Source organism: Penicillium longicatenatum, assembly GCF_028827895.1.
Source record: "Penicillium longicatenatum strain IBT 33135 chromosome Unknown contig_2_segment0_segment0, whole genome shotgun sequence".
In the NCBI taxonomy this organism is placed as follows: domain Eukaryota; kingdom Fungi; phylum Ascomycota; class Eurotiomycetes; order Eurotiales; family Aspergillaceae; genus Penicillium; species Penicillium longicatenatum.
In genome coordinates this window covers 1,018,466-1,036,649 of record NW_026643120.1, presented here as the reverse complement: position 1 = coordinate 1,036,649, position 18,184 = coordinate 1,018,466, and the positions used below count along the sequence as shown (strand labels likewise).

At 46.9% G+C, this 18,184-nt stretch overlaps 5 protein-coding genes across 5 annotated transcripts; 2 read left to right on the top strand and 3 right to left on the bottom strand.

Annotated features, from left to right (window-relative positions):
* Positions 1–30: 30 nt before the first annotated feature.
* Positions 31–1,762, bottom strand: N7484_002908 (cytochrome P450; the record flags this gene model as incomplete). The annotated part of the gene is made up of 3 exons (XM_057113328.1): positions 31–407; positions 460–1,612; positions 1,661–1,762. 3 exons carry the CDS (start codon positions 1,760–1,762, stop codon positions 31–33), a joined length of 1,632 nt encoding a protein of 543 aa, XP_056973468.1.
* Positions 1,763–2,690: 928 nt separating this feature from the next.
* Positions 2,691–10,541, bottom strand: N7484_002907 (uncharacterized protein; the record flags this gene model as incomplete). Its single annotated transcript, XM_057113327.1, has 14 exons — positions 2,691–2,959; positions 3,017–3,377; positions 3,436–3,737; positions 3,791–3,938; positions 3,993–4,163; positions 4,220–5,351; positions 5,396–5,437; positions 5,491–7,706; positions 7,766–8,210; positions 8,258–9,082; positions 9,140–9,621; positions 9,667–9,895; positions 9,949–10,124; positions 10,179–10,541. 14 exons carry the CDS (start codon positions 10,539–10,541, stop codon positions 2,691–2,693), a joined length of 7,161 nt encoding a protein of 2,386 aa, XP_056973467.1.
* A 1,362-nt stretch (positions 10,542–11,903) lies between these two features.
* N7484_002906 (alpha-amylase) lies at positions 11,904–14,030 on the top strand (the record flags this gene model as incomplete). Its single annotated transcript, XM_057113326.1, has 8 exons — positions 11,904–12,255; positions 12,312–12,415; positions 12,466–12,621; positions 12,669–12,777; positions 12,835–12,997; positions 13,045–13,210; positions 13,272–13,323; positions 13,387–14,030. The coding sequence occupies 8 exons, from the start codon at positions 11,904–11,906 to the stop codon at positions 14,028–14,030; spliced, it is 1,746 nt and encodes a 581-aa protein (XP_056973466.1).
* Positions 14,031–14,899: 869 nt separating this feature from the next.
* N7484_002905 (GPI anchored serine-threonine rich family protein) lies at positions 14,900–15,728 on the top strand (the record flags this gene model as incomplete). Its single annotated transcript, XM_057113325.1, has 3 exons — positions 14,900–15,159; positions 15,223–15,437; positions 15,517–15,728. 3 exons carry the CDS (start codon positions 14,900–14,902, stop codon positions 15,726–15,728), a joined length of 687 nt encoding a protein of 228 aa, XP_056973465.1.
* A 550-nt stretch (positions 15,729–16,278) lies between these two features.
* N7484_002904 (RidA family protein) lies at positions 16,279–16,734 on the bottom strand (the record flags this gene model as incomplete). Its single annotated transcript, XM_057113324.1, has 1 exon — positions 16,279–16,734. One exon carries the CDS (start codon positions 16,732–16,734, stop codon positions 16,279–16,281), a length of 456 nt encoding a protein of 151 aa, XP_056973464.1.
* Between the last annotated feature and the right edge of the window lie 1,450 nt (positions 16,735–18,184).

Genomic DNA, 18,184 nt, shown 5'->3' with positions numbered 1-18,184 from the left:
ACAAAAATCAATCGTACGAATGCTAAAATTCTACTCTTTATAGTGCCCCTTAGTTCTCTGTTCGGCCAGGTCCAAGCAATCAGAGGTAACCCTGTCATCCCTAGGAATCAACCGAACATGAAAGTCCTTGGGAATAGCAACCAAAGCAGTCTTGAATTGGTTATACTCCACATAATCCGTGTTCGGTGGATTATCCTCACTAGCCACGATCTTGTACGACGCCAGAAGACGAACAAGAGCGCAATAAAGTAGTCTGGATGCAATGAATTGCCCGGAGCAAGCCCGAGATCCAGATCCAAAGCTCAAGTGCGGCAGACCGCTGACCTCTTTTTCCTCTGGTGGATTCAAAGACTTGAGCCACCTCTCCGGATCGAACTTGCCACCATCTGCCCCAAAGTGGTCCACATCTAGGTGAGATATTAGCAGTTATACTGGTGATTTGCTAGTTAGAAGATTTACCATGGTTTCCAGCTTGCGCGTTGATCAAAATCATTGTTTTCGGCGGAATGATCGCACCGTTCCAGTTTACCTCTGTCACAGTCTTTCGGGGCAGACTCATCGAGCTGACAGTATAGTAGCGACCAGCCTCCTTGATAATTGCATTCACGTAGGGGATTTTTTCCTCGGATATACAACTCGTCCAAGCCTCCTTAACGTCAGGATAATACCGCTTGATATCCTCGTAAGCGCGATCTTGCCAGATCTGTCCCTCGGGAGTAGATAGCGACCCGATAGCCGAAGTGAGGGTACCAGGGATAGTCTCAAATCCACCAGAGACCAGTGACAGACAGATTGAGGATACCTCGACACCCGTGAGCTTAGTCTCCTCGTCTTTGAGGATAGCTGCGGAAATGCAAGGCTTATCCGTTCCTTTCTTGATCATCTCTCGCACTTTGTCTAAGAGGAGATTCAAGTACGCATCGCGACGATCCCGCAGCTCCTTTGACCGGGCAGTCTTCTCGTTGTTTGGCATGTATCGTAGAATAGGAATATAATCTTGAAGATTTTCTGATGCACTGCGGAGGAGAGAAATGGCGGAACCGACGTGAAGGATTTCACGCAAGAGATCGTCATAGACGGCATCCATGCGGATACCATAGCATAGCGTGAGGGTTGTGTTGAGAGCATATCTCTGGATATAAGGTCGGACACTAACCTCGACGGCACCATTTTTGCTGTCCAGGTGTAGATCACGGAGGATGCAGTAGCTTTCCAGGTCAAACATGGGGTGATAGCTGCGCAGGAAAGGTCTTCCTAGCGCCGTTCCGGCTGCTTTTCGCTTCTTTTTGCAAGACTCGTCCCAGGGAGATGAGCCAATAGTGAATCCTTGAGTACTGCTTACTACACCGTGGAATGTGTATAGCTTCGGGCGGTCGATAATTGCATTTTGGTGTCCGAGAAGCATCTTGCGGCAGTCTTCAAAGGAGTTAACTACCACTGCCCGTGTGTTGCCTAATTTGATCTGAAAGACGGAGTGGCCATATTGACGCCACCATTTCTCGCAGATACTTGCGTGGTCATCTCCGAGTTTGAGGAGGTGGCCGAAGACCGGCACTGAGCCGGGGATCTCTGGTAGGCCTTTGATATGAGGGATATCAGTTGCCAGAGTGTACTTTTGTGCGTAAGTCTTAATAGACACAGAATTTGTTCATAGACTTACTTTGTAGATGAAGAAGATAAGGAGTGGAACCAACGCGAAACAGTACCTCCAGGGCAGGACTGCCGGAAGGCTTGAATGATCTTCCAGCTTCAATTCAATCATTCTCTATCAACAAAAAAGTTGATTGTAGTAAATACTAGTACTGAGTATGCAGGAGCCCGCTGATTTATATGATTAACAACAGGCTTCAAAATGCAAGCCCAAAGTGGTGATAGTGGAGTGTCGGACCGTCCGACAATGAATGCTATCTATGTCGTTTACCCCACTCAGTCAGATCTCCTTACGTCAACGAACCCCAAACTGCTTGATTGGTTCGCCTGGAGCTTCTATAATATTCTTGAATTGCGTGGAGAATTTTTCCTAATTCAATATTATTCCTGATATTATTGAGAGGGCACATGATGTGGTACATATTTCGCAGGGAAAAGAGATGATAGGTTATACATTAGCATGGAGCTTTTCCTAGCCAATGAGCATTGTGATATGCATGTAATTAGACGCTCGTAGTGTTGCTCACTAATTGTCGTTGAAAAAAGCAGACAACTCCAACCGTACGAGCTGTTGGCTGGAAACAGACCAATGATGTTGTAGAGCCAGGCCTTAGGAGATGTCAGCATCGTATCGGCCATCGACTCAGGTCGTAGCAAAGAATGCTGATAATATTTCTATTCTTCCGCACACGTCGAAAACTACAATTAAATGAAAATTGGCTTCAAGATAAAGACGAATGAGATAGATTTGGGATTGGAAGCATCGCAGCTTATCCTGAACCATATGAATATGAACATTAAGTTTGGGCGCCTATTAGATTTTGTAAATCTGTAGGCTTTCTATACACCATATACAGACCAAAACATGGCGCGACTTTCGCAAAATATTGCGCCTCAGCAAATGCAACACACTGTACTATAATTAATCCCTCAATCGTAATATATACGTCACGCAGCTTGAAGTGAATGTAAGATAGAGAAAGGAAAACAAAGAAAAAGAGAAATAAAGACACAAATGTTGTTCAAGGACAGAATAGGGTTCAAGGTTTCGCGAGTTGTTCCTTGCGATAGAAGAAGATGCAGAGCACGTTGATGGATAGCATGAAGAGAAGGCATACCCAGAAGTCTGCCTTTTCCAAACCGGCTACGATGCCAGCGGAGAAATCAGGGAAAACATCACCAGGGCCTAACTTATCCGGTGCTGTCGCGCGGGCGAGGATAGTTGCTATAGAGCCGACCACCTGTGCGGCTAGAAGTGTGAAGGTGACGTGGAATCGAGTCATTGTGTGGAGGAGTATCATTCCAAATCCTGCATTGGTGTGAATCAATTTGTGTTACGTTTTGTTCGCTGCGACAGGAAACTTACCGACACCCTGAAGGGAATCCAAAACTCCTAGCCAGAGCCATAATGCTCTACCAAGAATAGCCCCGGCTACGGGACCACCAGCCCAGGGAATGTACATGCCTATATTGGAGGTTGCCCACAGGATCTGGGCCCAGCGAGGAGCACCCAGGCCAACGGCAAAGATCGGGATAAACCAGGCGTGTCTCTTGGAGAAAACGTGAAACACCCAGAGAGCTGCCGCCCAGACAATGATGAAAAAGAAGAGGATAAGGAGCACGATTTGCCACACGTCTGCATGCTTGCTAGACCAGAGATAGAGCCAGTTTCGCCCGTAAGGTGCCGACAGCCAGTAATTTGATATGAAGACCATGTAGAAAAACCACTGCGAAATACAGCATCAGCATAAAAGTTAGCTTGAAAAAAATAAGGAAGCGACATACAAGGATTATGCGACGACGAAAGAGCGATAGGTAGAATGTCGGCACTTGACCTGGTGTTTGTCTATAATATGAAGGTAGTCCAAAGAAGACCAGGGCTCCCAACAGCCACAAAAGAGAGGCAAGTCCGAGTCCGATCCCAAGCAAAGCACCTGGATTGGTCATGACAAGGCTGAATTGGGAGCTACCCTTTTGATTGAGAGCTGCCATCCAGCTCCCCCAGTACCAAAGGAAGCTGATAAACAGTTGCTGAGTGCCCTGGATGACAGTGGCTCTATAAATCCAAGACTTCAGAGGCGCTCCACCTGGAAAAGAAGGTCAAATAAATTCCATACCTCCAACAAGGATTTTTGCATACCTTCATCTCCAAAGTTGAGGGCGAAGAAAATCGAACCACTCGAAGACGCAAACGAATACAAGCCGATCCCCACGTTTTGTAGCCATGTTCGACTAGCGCCGTTAGGGATGGCAGCAAGACCGACAAACAGAAAGGCAAATCCATATATCTGCAGGTAGTTAGCTTGCAGCCTCGTAATCCAGAAAAGGAAACGTCAACATACCAAGAAAGGAATCGTCAACACATAGACTGAGGGGACTAAACGGAAGACCATCCACCATATGATCGATGAGGCAAGATAGATGGATGCCAGAATGTATAGCTTCTCGGCCGTCTCTCCAATTTCACCATTCAAAAGTGTGATCTGGTATGAGTTCAAGGCGAGAATTTGACCCTAAAAAAATGCTATTAACCTCTGTAATGAAATTATCTGGTAAGTTTCCAACTCACAATTGCGAGGAAGATGGAGTACATAGGCCAATCGCCCAGCTTCATCAACATGAAACGCTTCAAGCCCTTGGGCGGAACATAGTAACTTGGGAGAGAGAACTGCTCGGTGTTTGGGTCCGCACCTGAGCCAGTACTTGGCGGGCTCTCTGGTTGACCAGTTTCACGAACCTTGATGCGAAAGACAGAGGGAGCAGGAGAAGGGATAGGTGACTTGCCAAGTTTGACATCGCGGTATCGATTGAACCAGTCCTTTTGGCTCTTCTGGAGAAATTCTTCGATGCAGAGCTGGTCTTGAGAGTTTTTGCCATTCAGGTCCGCAAGCTTCTTCTCAAACTTATCCGCATACTCGTTATTCACATCCGTGAAGAATGGATCAACCTTTTGAAGGTTGAAGTCTTGTTTCTCCTTTACTATACCATCGACGCTGACTAGACTCATCATGGATTCCCTTAAATCTCTTCGGCCCGGTAGACCGTCTTCTAACTGTGCACTGAGAATTGGTGTGCTGGTACCAGATTGAGCAAAATAAACAGAAGGTGTCCCAAATGGCGAGGCACTAATACTGCCATCCTCTTGAATGGCCCCAGGAAGGAGCTCAGGATTTTCTTCATCGTTTACCGCAGAGTAGACGATTCGCGAATCTGCAAAAGAGTCGGAGGACAAGGGCCTGTGTCTTGGGTCATTGTCAGAACTGGGCTCATTGTCTGACATCTCCTGATTGGAAGATGGATTTGTCGGTGAGAGGACGTTGTTAAAATCTGGTCGAGGTACAGACAGTCTCATATCAGACGTAATTGGCCTGCTTGGCGGACCAGACACGGTGGAGCCGCGTGATCGGCTCTGTTCGCGACTGCTTTTCGAGCTCGATGAGACTATGCGAATGCTTTCTGTGACAAAGGTGCTGCCACTTGAAAACCTCCATGAACTGCGATCGCGGTGCTTGGAGTACTTGACGTGCTTTTCGATTGAGGTGGCCTGTAGGATTTCTAGATCCTCAACCCACTGTGCTACGGGGAAGCGCTGCTTGCTGGATCGTGCACGCATGAGCGCCCGTGTTTCCTGGGAGGATTTCAGAGCGTCGTTGATGGCCATCTTGAACTGTTGGATCAAATGTTTGGTTGTCATAGACTCACTAGAATGGGTTAGTTTGAGCATATTAGAAAAAAGAAAACTCACATTGTGAACCACCATCCTGGCATTTGCCCAAGGCCACCAACACTGAAGAAAATTAGCTTAGCACTAGTGGTAAATTTTAATCATATCAGTCTTACCGTGATCCCACGCCCAATGCTCCTTTCCGTCCGAATTCCACGGCCACCAGACCAAACGGTTCATCACGCGAAGGAATCAAGGCGAACTCAGCGCCACTGAATATGAAGGGCGGTAGTGCAGTGAACTCTGGTTTGGAATAGACCCGCCCAGGGTAGAGCTCTATGAGACGATTCAGTTTCAACGCGGCAAATCTTCCATAGAGATCAATGACTGGACCAATGCACATCAACTGGACTTCCGAGTGAGCGTCTAGAATGGAGGGGAAGATGTCTGCAATCAGATCAACCCCCTTTTGCATTGACCAACGACCGACAAAAACGAACAGCTGGGCCTCTGGATCAACTTTGAGCCCTGCCCATTCTTGTGCTTGTCTCTTCAGTGTTGCACGACTGGCCTCAAACTCTGCATCGATGACAACGTCTTCAAGATTGTTGTTTGCATGGTGATCCCACTCAGCAGTGTCAGATGGATCGGGATTTGGTAGCGCTTCAATGTCCTTGAGACCCCAGAAAATCGGATATCTGGCGTACGATCTCTTGCCATATTTTTTGGAGACGCCGACAGCGCCGAATCCGTTTTGGTGAATTTTCAGATAGTTTGCAGCTCCATGAAGCAGATTAAACACTTCGCCAAATTGTACATATTTCTTCACCAATGAATGGTCAAGATTGTAGACACTGCAAACCTCTTGAATTTGCTTTTGGGTTTTCATTGGCCAGAGTCCTTGGAACTCGGCATTGTGCAGAGACAAGCAGCATGGAATAGTTTGAGGTAGAAGATAGAGAGGGGCAGCGCCGCCATGGTAATCATTGATGTGATAAAGGTCGATTGTCGGAAATCTCCTGATGGCTTCGGCAATGCATTGATTCCAACTCGAGTAGAATATAGCCGAGTCCAGGTCATCCATGCGGGCAGGGTACGGCTCTGATTTGGACTGAGCTCGGAATACAGGCGCGTCCAATAAGACGTACGTGATGTTCTGCAACCGATGATACTGGACATCTACTTGGTACTGATTCCCAAGAATTGTGATCACCATCGGCTCACGGGGATCGTCTTTGGGGTAGTCAACACCACCAACACAAGGCACCACCCATATGAGATCATGCTGGGTCAAATGTTTCCCCACTAGCTGGGCCATCACACCGAGCCCACCAATTTTGATTTTAATGCCCCAGTCTTCAATATCGTATTCCATTGTTGCAATGAGCACTGTTCGTCGACGGGTGTTAACCGTGGCAGCGAGGACGCCTTCACTCCCAGATGGGAACGGGTCCACATGGGTGAGGGTAAGTCTGGGATTGGATTCTCTGTCATTAGATCGATGGGCCACCTTTTGAAAGACGCTCGCTAGTGGGGCCAAGCTTGATCTTTTCTCTGTGACACCGATTTGGTTGAATTTGACCTGGTAAAATGCCTTCAGGTAAATATACACCGCACCTATAGCAGTGGTAACAGGCACAATCGCTAGCACGATAAAGATGGCCAGCTGAACCCACCTGGACCCAGTGGGCGTAGCGTAGACCTTTAGGTTGCCGTCATCCACAGACAGCTTGAAGGCAAGATAGGGTGAAGGGGGCGGGATGGTGACGTTGAATACATTGCTCAGCAGTGTGACTGGAGGGACTTGATCCAAAACATTGTCTCCATCAATGTCTCCAAATACCTGTGTCTGGTCGGGCAGGCCGTCTTCGTTTAATCCCCAGGCATTGAATGCGACCTGCACGGGCCATTCGCCCATAAAGTGGATTTCCCATGCGCCAGTTTCGTTACTAAGAGCCATCTTGTTGGAATAGCCAGCGTCATATCCAAACTGATTGAACTCGCCCTCGATGAATAGGTTTGGGAAACGACGTGGGGGCTTGTATGCCCATTGCGTGTCTCCATGCTGCCAGTGAGCACTACTTCCTGTTAACTTGCTCCAGTATTGGGCAAGGATATGCTCTCCTTCCCAGGCCTGCTTCGCAGTGCCGCTCCAGTCTTTGCCGGGGATTGACGTGTTGAAGCCGGTGTAGGTCATCCAGGCACTGAAAGTGGCTCCAAAATCCAATGAGTATCGCCACAAGTCTGCACCAGGGGCCTGTGGCAATACTGATAAGGGGTCAGTCTCGGAGGACGGGTTGTCGAACAGTAGTGTTCTGCTGTAGTTGGCCAACTGTGGCCAAACCATCGGATTATTTATCTGTCCGATACGGAAAAGAAAGTGGTCGACGGACTGTCATACCCAATCAGTATTTTGAATGTCTCGGCCTTTGTAGCATGAAATTTACTCACACCTGTGGATTGATTTCCATCGGCTGTAGTCACGTTGCTAAGCGTGACTCTGTGAACACCTGGAAAGACATTGTCCAAGTCTACCTCGTATCTGAAAATGCTAGTAAGCGCCCCTGGCCATGTCACAACTTCAGTCTCTTCAATCGATTGACAAGAGATCGACGTCGTGTCAAGCTGCGGACTCTCGTCGTGAAGTGCTTTTGAGGTGATCGTCAGCGAGTCGGTAATGTCCTCGCAATTCATCTTCTGGGAGAATTCGAAGGCAATTCGTATTACCTCCCCACTTGTTTCCTGGGACACAAGTCGAGCGTCATGCCCCGGGGAGAACCGTGTTATATATGGGGAAGGCCGCACGAATTTATCTTTCGGAACAAAGGCTTTAAAGCCCCACGCCGGCATAGTAAGGTTGGGATGACACCCGTTGGGAACTTTAGACCCTTCGAATCTACTCATCGTCAGTAACAGGAACCAACTCCAGAATAGTCATCATACCCAAGAGTAGTCGAGCTGTTGGTCAGGGTCATTTCCTCGAATGGCGGAAAGAGGTTTTTAACCGTTGTTCCCACAGAGAATGGCGAGATCAAAGCGTCCTTGCTGCTGCAGTTAAACTGGTGATCGACTGTTTTGTTGTCATTAGAATACACCAGCCAGACGCTTTGATTCCCCTGGCCTTGACCATCAAAATTCTGCGTGTTCGCAAAGCGTGACCTCATGACATTCCACATTCCAGTCTCAGTAGGTGTCCCATTACTGCCTGGAAGGTAAATGTCATACGTCTGATTTGACAATTGCTGCAAGTACCAGCCATCATTCAGTGCAGGATAATTTTGACGCATCTCAAACATCATCTTGATGAGGCCTCGTACCGGGTGAGAAGGATCGCGGTGATCGAGACTGACGGAATCATCTTGACATCCAGTCAGGGAGCGGTCAAGCGGGAAGTCAATGTATTTTGATGACCCCAGCTTGTAGCATCCATGCATCTGCCATGCCTGAGCAGATGTCATGGGTCCACGACCAAAGACATAGTTGTCAGCCTGGTTGTCCAGGACGTAAAAGTCCTGTTCCTCGCCCCAGGAGAGGATGGGAATTCCAGGCATGAGCAGTGAAGCGACGTACAGACCCAAATTCTGCTTATGAGTCCCGTTCTTGATCCCTGGCCACCTGAAGACATCCTGATTCGTGACACCAAACAGGTGACGAGGATCGAATTCACCGGTGTTCGTGTTGACCATATCGTTGGTTTTCACAAGATCATTCCAGGTCTCCACAAATTTGACTGGCGGGTCGCCTTCGGCAGTGTAGGTACCATCTAGACTAAGCGGGAAGATGTTAGCTCAGGTAGTCTGACAGTGCTTAGGGGGATAAGCTAACCCTAGAAACCGGCTTAGACCACGATATAACGTGTAGTGGAACGCCGCCCCGTCCAACGCGGACCTCTCAGCAGGTCTCAAGAACAGATCCTTTTCTGATCCGTCTGTCTTGTTCGTCATCATGAAAGCTTCCGTCAGATTAGATTTTGTTTGATTTGTCTGTTGACCTCGACCGATATAAAGTGAGCCAAAAGAGTTTCCGGCCACAATTTCCCCCGGAATGTAGAAGTTTTCTTTTCCCACCTGCTTGGCGCAATCCCGCATATACTCGGACCATTCTCCCAGAGAGTCAAGGGTAACTTGCAGAGCTTTGTCTACGCGGAATCCGTCGATATCAAGCATGGTGATAGTTAGACACGAAAAGTGTTTGATCTTGGCCAGCACGTCCGGCCGCCATGCGCGAAGACGATCTTGTACAAATGCGAATTTGGCTATCTGCCCTTCCCACTCGGTGTAATTTCCAAAGGCGGCAACTTCCCCATACTGTAATTGTCAGTTATGCTCAATATCGCAGGAAATTAACATTACCTGATCGAATTCACTGTTGCGACATTCAGGACCAAGGGTTGTGGTGATCAGACCGGTGCCATCATCATCCCAGAATCGGGGATATTCCCAAAGGCATTCGCTCTCAACTTCATTTCCAGGTTGAAAGTCCCAGTAACGCCGATCATATTTCCATACATAGTCGTATTCGTTGGGATTGATTGGGGCGGATTTGTTCAAGAAACCCTGAAAACCGATAAGATCGCCCATTCTATCCATAATCAGCAGACAACATCGGAGGTTGCGCAGATGGATCTCACTTACGTTGCAAAGGTATTATCAAAAAGAACATAAATTCCCCGTCGATGCGCCTCTGATATCATTGTGCGCCAGTCCTCGATCGTACCGAAGTGATGATCCAGTAGAGTCAGGTCGAGTGGGGAGTATCCGTCCGCGGCCCAGGGGAAGTTGATATAAGGTGTCCCAGCAAGATAAACGCCCTAGATATGGTCAATATATATCCACATCCAGCATTCCTGAAGCAACAGACGCACCTTAATCCCCATTCCCTGAAGATAATCGAACGTGTCGACTAACCCAAGAACGTCGCCGCCATGGCGGAACTCGTTGGAGGTCAAGATATGTTCCCACTGTGTGCCATTCGCATTATCGTTACTCGGGTCACCATTTACAAATCTGTCAAGAAATATGGTGTAAAAAGGGAACCGCCAGTTCTCTGGCGAAGGGTTGTATGCGTGGCCATCCCACTGGCCCGAGTAGTCGAGGGGGTGTGTCGCTGTCGGATTTTGATTGAGGTTCCAGTTTGCTTCCTCTGGAAGGTATGGCAGGGATTGTGCAATGCGTATAGATATTGAAACAATACCAACGTAGCGAGCGATGGAAGTGAGCAACTTCATACCGCACAGTAAATGCCACTATAGTGGCATTCACAGATCACGTTGATCAGGCCTTGATTGCAAAAAGATAATCACAGAGTGCATACCAAGAAAAAGGAATACCCCATAGAAACAGAGACAATGAACGATTCATAGAGTGCAGATGTGCAAGAAAAATATGCGAAAGATAATGAATACCCCAGAACTGCTCAGCCCAATGCAATAATTGATTCTGAGCGCGAGGATATGTACCAATCATTGGTTTGTAAATCAGCATAGATGCAGGAATCAGGCGAACTGCTGGAGACACGAGCCGGTCTTACTGTACAGCCTCAATACACAAGAAAGTATCACCATCCTCTCGCTAGGCGATTGAGCGGTTCTAATTTTGGATGGTGGATCTCATGCCAACATACACCATCTTTGGTGCGCGCATTGTTCGGGTATCTAGACCGAGTCCCAAGCCCAATCCAGATCATGTCTCATACAAATGGAGACGAGCTGACATGCATCGGTATACGACCTTTAGATATACAAGTGTTCCAAGACGAGTCATGCCGGAAGTAATTTATCGATCATAAAGTGTAAACTATGCTAAATTGGGTATCCCGCCTCATAGTGGATAGAACACGTCATACCTGATACAGGACAGACCTATGAGAACAGGCGAGAGGTGGATATAATGATAACGGTGTAGCTTGTTGATGCGCGTCGTTCCTGTCTTGTATTGATTTTTGCAATTGTTTACGGCCACTCCGTCTCTGCCGCTAGGGCTGCGGCAAGGCGTAATTGGTAGTCGGCAATTTATGCACTTTGTGCTTGGCTTGGCTTAGCTGGGCTGAAACCGTCAACAGTTTGCTGTCAAACCCATTCAAGGCCAAAGGAGCAATTGAATGGTCAGCGGGATGGCCGAACTCCTCCTTATCTGACCCCACTGATACCTTTCAGACCCACATGGAACAAAGCCCAGCTGTCATATTTGGATCCCCATGTGGACCTGCCCGGAGAATCTGATGATGGACGAATGAATTATCGCGCAAGGATTGCTACAACTGTCCAAGAAATCGGGCCAGATTGCAATCGACCACGCGGCTCTTCCACTTCGAGAACAATCCAACAAATTGACGTGGACAAAGATCGTCAACTAGGCTAGCGGAGCCGAGTCATCGCAAACACACCACGGCCCGCTTTTCTGCCGTTGGAAGCCATCCGTGCGCTCGATTCAAGGTACGAGTGGTTCGAGGCGGGCTGCCGATCGGGCCGACATGACAGATCATTGATAGTCATATGTATTACGCATACGGTACAATACACACCTGCACCTCACCGTAGATAATTTTATTTCTGCATATATTTGTCAGTGAATTCAAGTGGCCCTTCATCATGAATGACTCCATCCGTCAATTGATCCTCCTTCGACCTGTCATGCAAAAATCACCAACAATGTGGTGGTGGAAAGTTTTGGTGATTACTGCCATTGGAATAGTACACACAGTACATGCGGCTTCCCGAGACCAATGGCTCGGTCGGTCGATCTACCAAGTGGTCACCGATCGCTTCGCTCGATCCGATAATTCAACTATCGCTTCTTGTAACGCAGGGCTAGGCAAATATTGTGGTGGGAGTTTTCAAGGCATCATAAATAAGCTGGATTATATTCAGGGACTCGGGTTCGATGCTGTTTGGATCTCTCCAGTGCAAAGTCAGGAGTCAACTCGCACATCGGATCTCTCCGGTATGGTCATCTGGACAATCGGCGAATATAAGGGACTAATGATTGATGGATGACAGCATACCATGGATATTGGCCAAACGATCTGTATTCCGTCAATTCCCATTTTGGCACTTCAGAAGACCTTCAAGCGTTATCCGCAGCGCTGCACGCGCGTGGCATGGTGAGTCGCCGGCTGCCATGTCTACTAATGAGACTGACATGCAAAAATAGTACTTGATGCTGGACATTGTCGTTGGTGATATGGCCTGGGCTGGAAATGCCTCCACGATCGACTACACCACGTTCAATCCATTCAATAAACAGAAGTATTTTCACCACTACAAGCTACTTTCTGAGGACCCCACAAATGAAACCTGTGTTCTAGATGTAAGTCTTAATAGTTTGCTATAAGGGCACTGCTAAGCCTTCATTAGTGCTGGATGGGAGACAACACCGTATCGCTTCCAGATCTGCGAAACGAGGACCAGGAAGTCCAGCAGATTCTGGGCAACTGGGTTTCGCAATTGGTTCAAAACTACTCAGGTATGTCTATACCTTTCGTGTCTCTCTAACCTACTAAATGATAATGATCCTATGCAGTTGATGGCTTGCGAATCGACAGCGTCTTAAACATCCCCCCGGTCTTCTTCTCCAATTTCAGCAAGTCAGCGGGCGTTTTCACTATGGGCGAAGGGGCCACAAAAGACGCATCTGGCTATTGCTCCCTGCAGCCTGGTATAAGCGGACTTTTAGATTATCCGTTGTGAGTGATTCATCAAGATAAACAAAGAGCTTTTTGACACCGTTTAGGTACTATATCCTCTCAGAAGCCTTCAACACGACCAAGGGAGACCTGAACCGAATTGTAGAGTCTATCGACTATATCCGAGCACATTGCGAGGATGTGCTATCTTTGGGAACCTTCACATCGAATCAGGATGTCCCTCGCTTTGGCTCGTATACTTCAGACGTATCGGTGAGTTTAGTGCATTGAGTTTTTTGTGTCAGCACGTTTTGACTTTGGCACTTCCGAATAGCTGGCTCGCAACATTCTCACAATCAGCATGCTTGCTGATGGTATCCCGATCTGTACGTTGCGTTCTCAAAAGAAAAATGAAACATAAATCAAACAAACTAATACAAACAATACAGTCTACTACGGGGAAGAACAACACTTGTCAGGCGGGTTCAACCCTGTCAACCGGGAGGCTCTATGGCTTACCAAATACTCGATGAACTCGACCTCCCTGCCTTTGCTGGTTCAGTCATTGAATCGAATTCGATCATATGCGAGCGGCGACGGAGAAAAATTCACGGTCGCTCCAAAATCAGGGAGCAACTATCTGTCATATCTTTCGATGCCAATCTACAACTCAACAAACATCTTGGCCATGCGCAAAGGATTTACCGGTAATCAGGTTGTGAGTGTGGTGTCCAACCTGGGAGCCAAACCAGCCACAAATGTCACCACCAAAATCACGCTTAGCTCCGATGGCACGGGATTTTCATCCGGACAAAACGTGACCGAGCTCTTATCTTGCAAATCATTTTTGACTGATTCAAGCGGAAATGTCAATGTGGACCTCAGCTCGGATGGAGGCCCTCGGGTGTACTATCCTACCGAAAGCCTGAACCGAAGCACTAATATTTGCGGAAATCACACCCAAACATCCACAGCCTCGTCAAAAAGTTCAAATACATCTACCGGCGCCGGGATCTCCTTATTCGGTTTGTCGTGGGAGATGAGAACATTGATGCTCATGGCTGCATTGACCACGTCCTGCATTTCCATCTAATTCTCTAGACCGCCATCCTTTCTGTTTTGATCGCGTCTCCTGCATTGCGCATTAGTTTTCGATGGTTTATACAGAGGTTTTACCATAGAATAGATATACCTTGCATACAGCTCTATTATTCTCGCATGACATACCTTAAGTTACAACGAAATAAGAAACATGGTAAGTCACGAGAAACTACATACTTGGAGCAGAATTCCGATAGTCTGTTCAATATTGGGCGTAACATAATAAACGGCATGCACACCTACAATAGCTCATGTGGGAATGGTACCAGTCATGACCAGTATTTGTTGAAGGCTGTAAGTAAAAATACAATATAACGATAATAAATTTCCAAAAATGATAACCTCGACTTCCGGGCCCTGTCGGTATACTTCGTATTTACTGCACTTCTCACCGCCAACCTAGCGCTGACATGTTTCAGCCATTAGTAAGAACTTTAACTCATTATCAGCAAACATCACAGGTCGTGATGCGTTTCGGAAACTTGATTGGAAAGATAAGGTGCAATGCTTACTTTGATGAACCCAACACAACAGGGCGGGTCGTTGATGCAGGGATGATCCCAACAGTACCCATTTGCTGTTACCATACGTGGACACCAGAATGGCCCCTGGATTTTTCCAGCTATTTCACCGCTCAGCTCGATTTAAGGATCATATTCCGCTTATATGCAAGGCTCGCAATATCTCGTATTCCAATGCGCTCAGTTTCAGCTGGAATTTACTGATTTGTGCACCTACACATATTTGTTACAACCGTCTCCATGTAGTTACCAGTCCATAGACCAAATATATAGTCTTTTGCTGGGGAAGAATGGGAGATCCCTTCAATACATCTCGGTAGTTCCATTCTATTCAATCACAATGCGTTACTCATTCACCATTGCGGCCCTCAGCCTTCTCTCATCGGCTTTTGCAATCACTATAACCACCCCCTCATCAGATACGGTGTGGGACTTTTCCACTGCCAAAACTATCAAGTTCACTAGCGACTCCAGTGATCCTTCAGTAGTCAGCATCATCCTTCGAAGTCAAGATGGCTCCTTCCAGACCAAATTGGCGGACAACGTCAAAACCTCTAACGGCGAATACACGACTCAACCTAACCCTAGCATTTCCAATGGGTATGTAGAAGATAAGGTTGCGTGAATAGAACAGAGCTACACTAATGCCATTCAATGACTTAGAAATGACTACGAGATCCAGATAATTGATTCCGCTGGCCAGCTCGCCGTCAGTGACATTTTCACTGTCAAGAAGGGTGCTTCGGATGATGGTACCACATCCTCCTCTTCTACCATCTCTACCACCTCTTCTTTGTCCAGTACGACCACTTCTACGACGGTCACCTCTACCATTGCATCCTCGGCATCCTCAACAACCACGCCACCTGCATTGACTAGTCTTTTGTCTTCCTCAGGCATGATGCAATCCGCAAAATGTTACAAGGACATTAAACTAATACACCTTTTCCATCACAGGCTCCACAACCTCTACCACCACCACCTCCTCATCCTCATCATCACTCACCACGTCTCCTACTACGACGACGTCGTCGACCTCGTCCGAGGATTCATCCACCAGTACCTCCGCCTCCCCTCTGTCTTCGGCTGGTGCCGCGTCGTCTCAGTCGAGCGCCCCCAAAGGAGTCGTGGCTTTACTCGGTGTTGCTTTTGCGCTCTTCTACGTCTAAATTATGTCCACCGGACAATAGTGTACCTGAAGCGTATATACAATCCCTTCTTGCAACTGATAGATCTAAGGAAAATATGTGTCTTTACTGTATTGAGTTCTCTTGATCTTAAAAACTTGTGTCGGGCTGGAGCGAAAGCATATAGACTGGTACAACGTAATCTAAGCTCCCGTTAGATAGACGTCACGCTCACTTTCCCATGGCGGCAAGGGATCTTCCAGAAAAGAAGGGCAGCCTAAATATCGTTATGAAACTAACAATCACAGAATAAATGGCCCTATAAGCCTCACTTTGCCAGATAAGATTTAGGTATAGTTACACAAATCTGCGATCTTCACTAAGCGTTGCCAAAAGATTGTGCTGACATCCACTCGCTGATCTTCCTGGGCGCCCTCATAAAGCGGCGGCAGCCCCGATAAGAAAGGCCGCACTCGGCATTGGAACATTATCCTATCTAATGTCTGACTGGGTATTCTCAAAAGTACCACTAATAGTCTAGTAGCACAGATGACACGAGTCTCGGTGTTTGAGATGATTGTCTTGAATATGACTATGCCTTGAAAATTGCCGTAGCTTTAATTTCAACCATAAACCGAGGATCCGGCAGCTCTTTGACTCCTATTGTCGCTCGGCTAGGCGCGTTCGCTCTGTCTGCCCAGATTTTATTCCACTCCTCATTCATCCCAGCATACTGTGTCTTCATATCCAAAATGTAAACAATCGCATCGACAATGTTGTAAATATTTGCTTTCCCGTCGGATGCACCTTGGATAATGCTGTCAATCCGACGCAAGATAGCAGCGGTTTGTTCCTTCACATCGGCTGTGAAACTTCCATCAGGATTTTCGACAACTCCTTCATAGGTTCCATCTGGTGTGACGGCAGCAATTCCGGATATATAGATGGTGTGGTGGGTGGAGGGTTGGACTACCCGCGCGTGGGAGTATCGGGTGGGCCCGGCTTGTTTCTCGGGATCTAGGAGGAAGGACTGACCGTTGGAGGACATTTTTCGAGTAAAAAAGAATTTGCATAAGTAACTTTAGGCTTTGAACCATGACGGCTATTCGATTTGGATGTCCTTTATAAAAAGGCGCCACATGGGATCTTTGCGGGTGGTCCGATTAAGAGCGACGGCATGACCGATGATCTTTTTTTTTTTTTTGCCTCTGAATTCAGGCAACCTACCTTAACGTGGTCGGTAAGCGAGTGGGCCATGTAAGCGAGTGGGCCACCCAACCACTTTTTCGCGTCTCCAGAGACACGTCTATCTTCAACCACCCACCATGCCTCCAAAACGCAGTATATCAAGCCAGGATTCTATCCAACAAGAAGGCCGTATATTGCTTGCTATAAAAGCTATAAAAAACAAGGAAATTGCGTCTATACGGCAAGCTGCGGACCAATATGGAGTTCCTCGGAATACGCTCACGCGTCGACTCCGCGGTACCATAAATCGGACTGAATCTCGCGCTAATGGTCATAAATTGACTGAAATTAAAGAGAATATCCTTATACAACGCATATTATCTCTGGATCTTCATGGAGCAGCCCCTACACAAGCTCATATACGAGATATAGCCAATATTCTCCTCGAAAAGCGTGGTTCTACCCAGATTCAAACCGTCAGCGAAAAATGGGTATATAACTTCACTAAATGTCATCAAGAGCTCAAATCACGCTTCTCAAGACAATACGACTACTAACGAGCACTATAAGAAGACCCAAAGATCATCTAGGAGTGGTTTAACCTCGTCTAATCTACCATCCAACAATATGGCATCCTCACGGACGATATCTATAACTTTAACGAGACAGGATTCGCGATGGGGCTTTATTCAATATAAAAAGTGATTACCCGGGCAGAATACTACGGTCAGAGATTAGTTTTATAGCCAGGAAATCGTAAGTAGGTAACCGCAATCGAGTTAATTAGCGCGTTAGGATAGGCGCTTCTACCAACAATAATCTTTAAAGGAAAGCAATATAATCAGGCATGGTTTAAGGAACTTCCACACAATTAGCGCTTCGAAGTTAGTAATAATAGATAGACGACTAATAAGATAGGCCTTCGCTGGCTTCAAAAACAATTTATTCCATCAACAACTTACTATACGCGTGGGCGATATCGACTTCTTATTCTTAATAGACATAGAAGCTATCTCACGTCAAGATTCGATTAAATTTACGCGGATTTAGATATTATTCCACTCTATATACCTACGCACTCTTCACATCTTTTATAACCGCTCAATATTAGGTATTTTATAGTTTTAAAGCGCGCGTACGGTAGCTTTATTAGCCAAAAAATGCGGCTTGGAATTAGCCATATCGATAAGCTTAACTTCCTTCTAGCCTATCCAAAAGCTCGTGCTAAAGCCTTTAAATTCAGCACAATTCAGAATAGCTTTTAAGCAGCAGGATTAGTGCCATTTAATCCTAAGCTAGTACTATCAAAG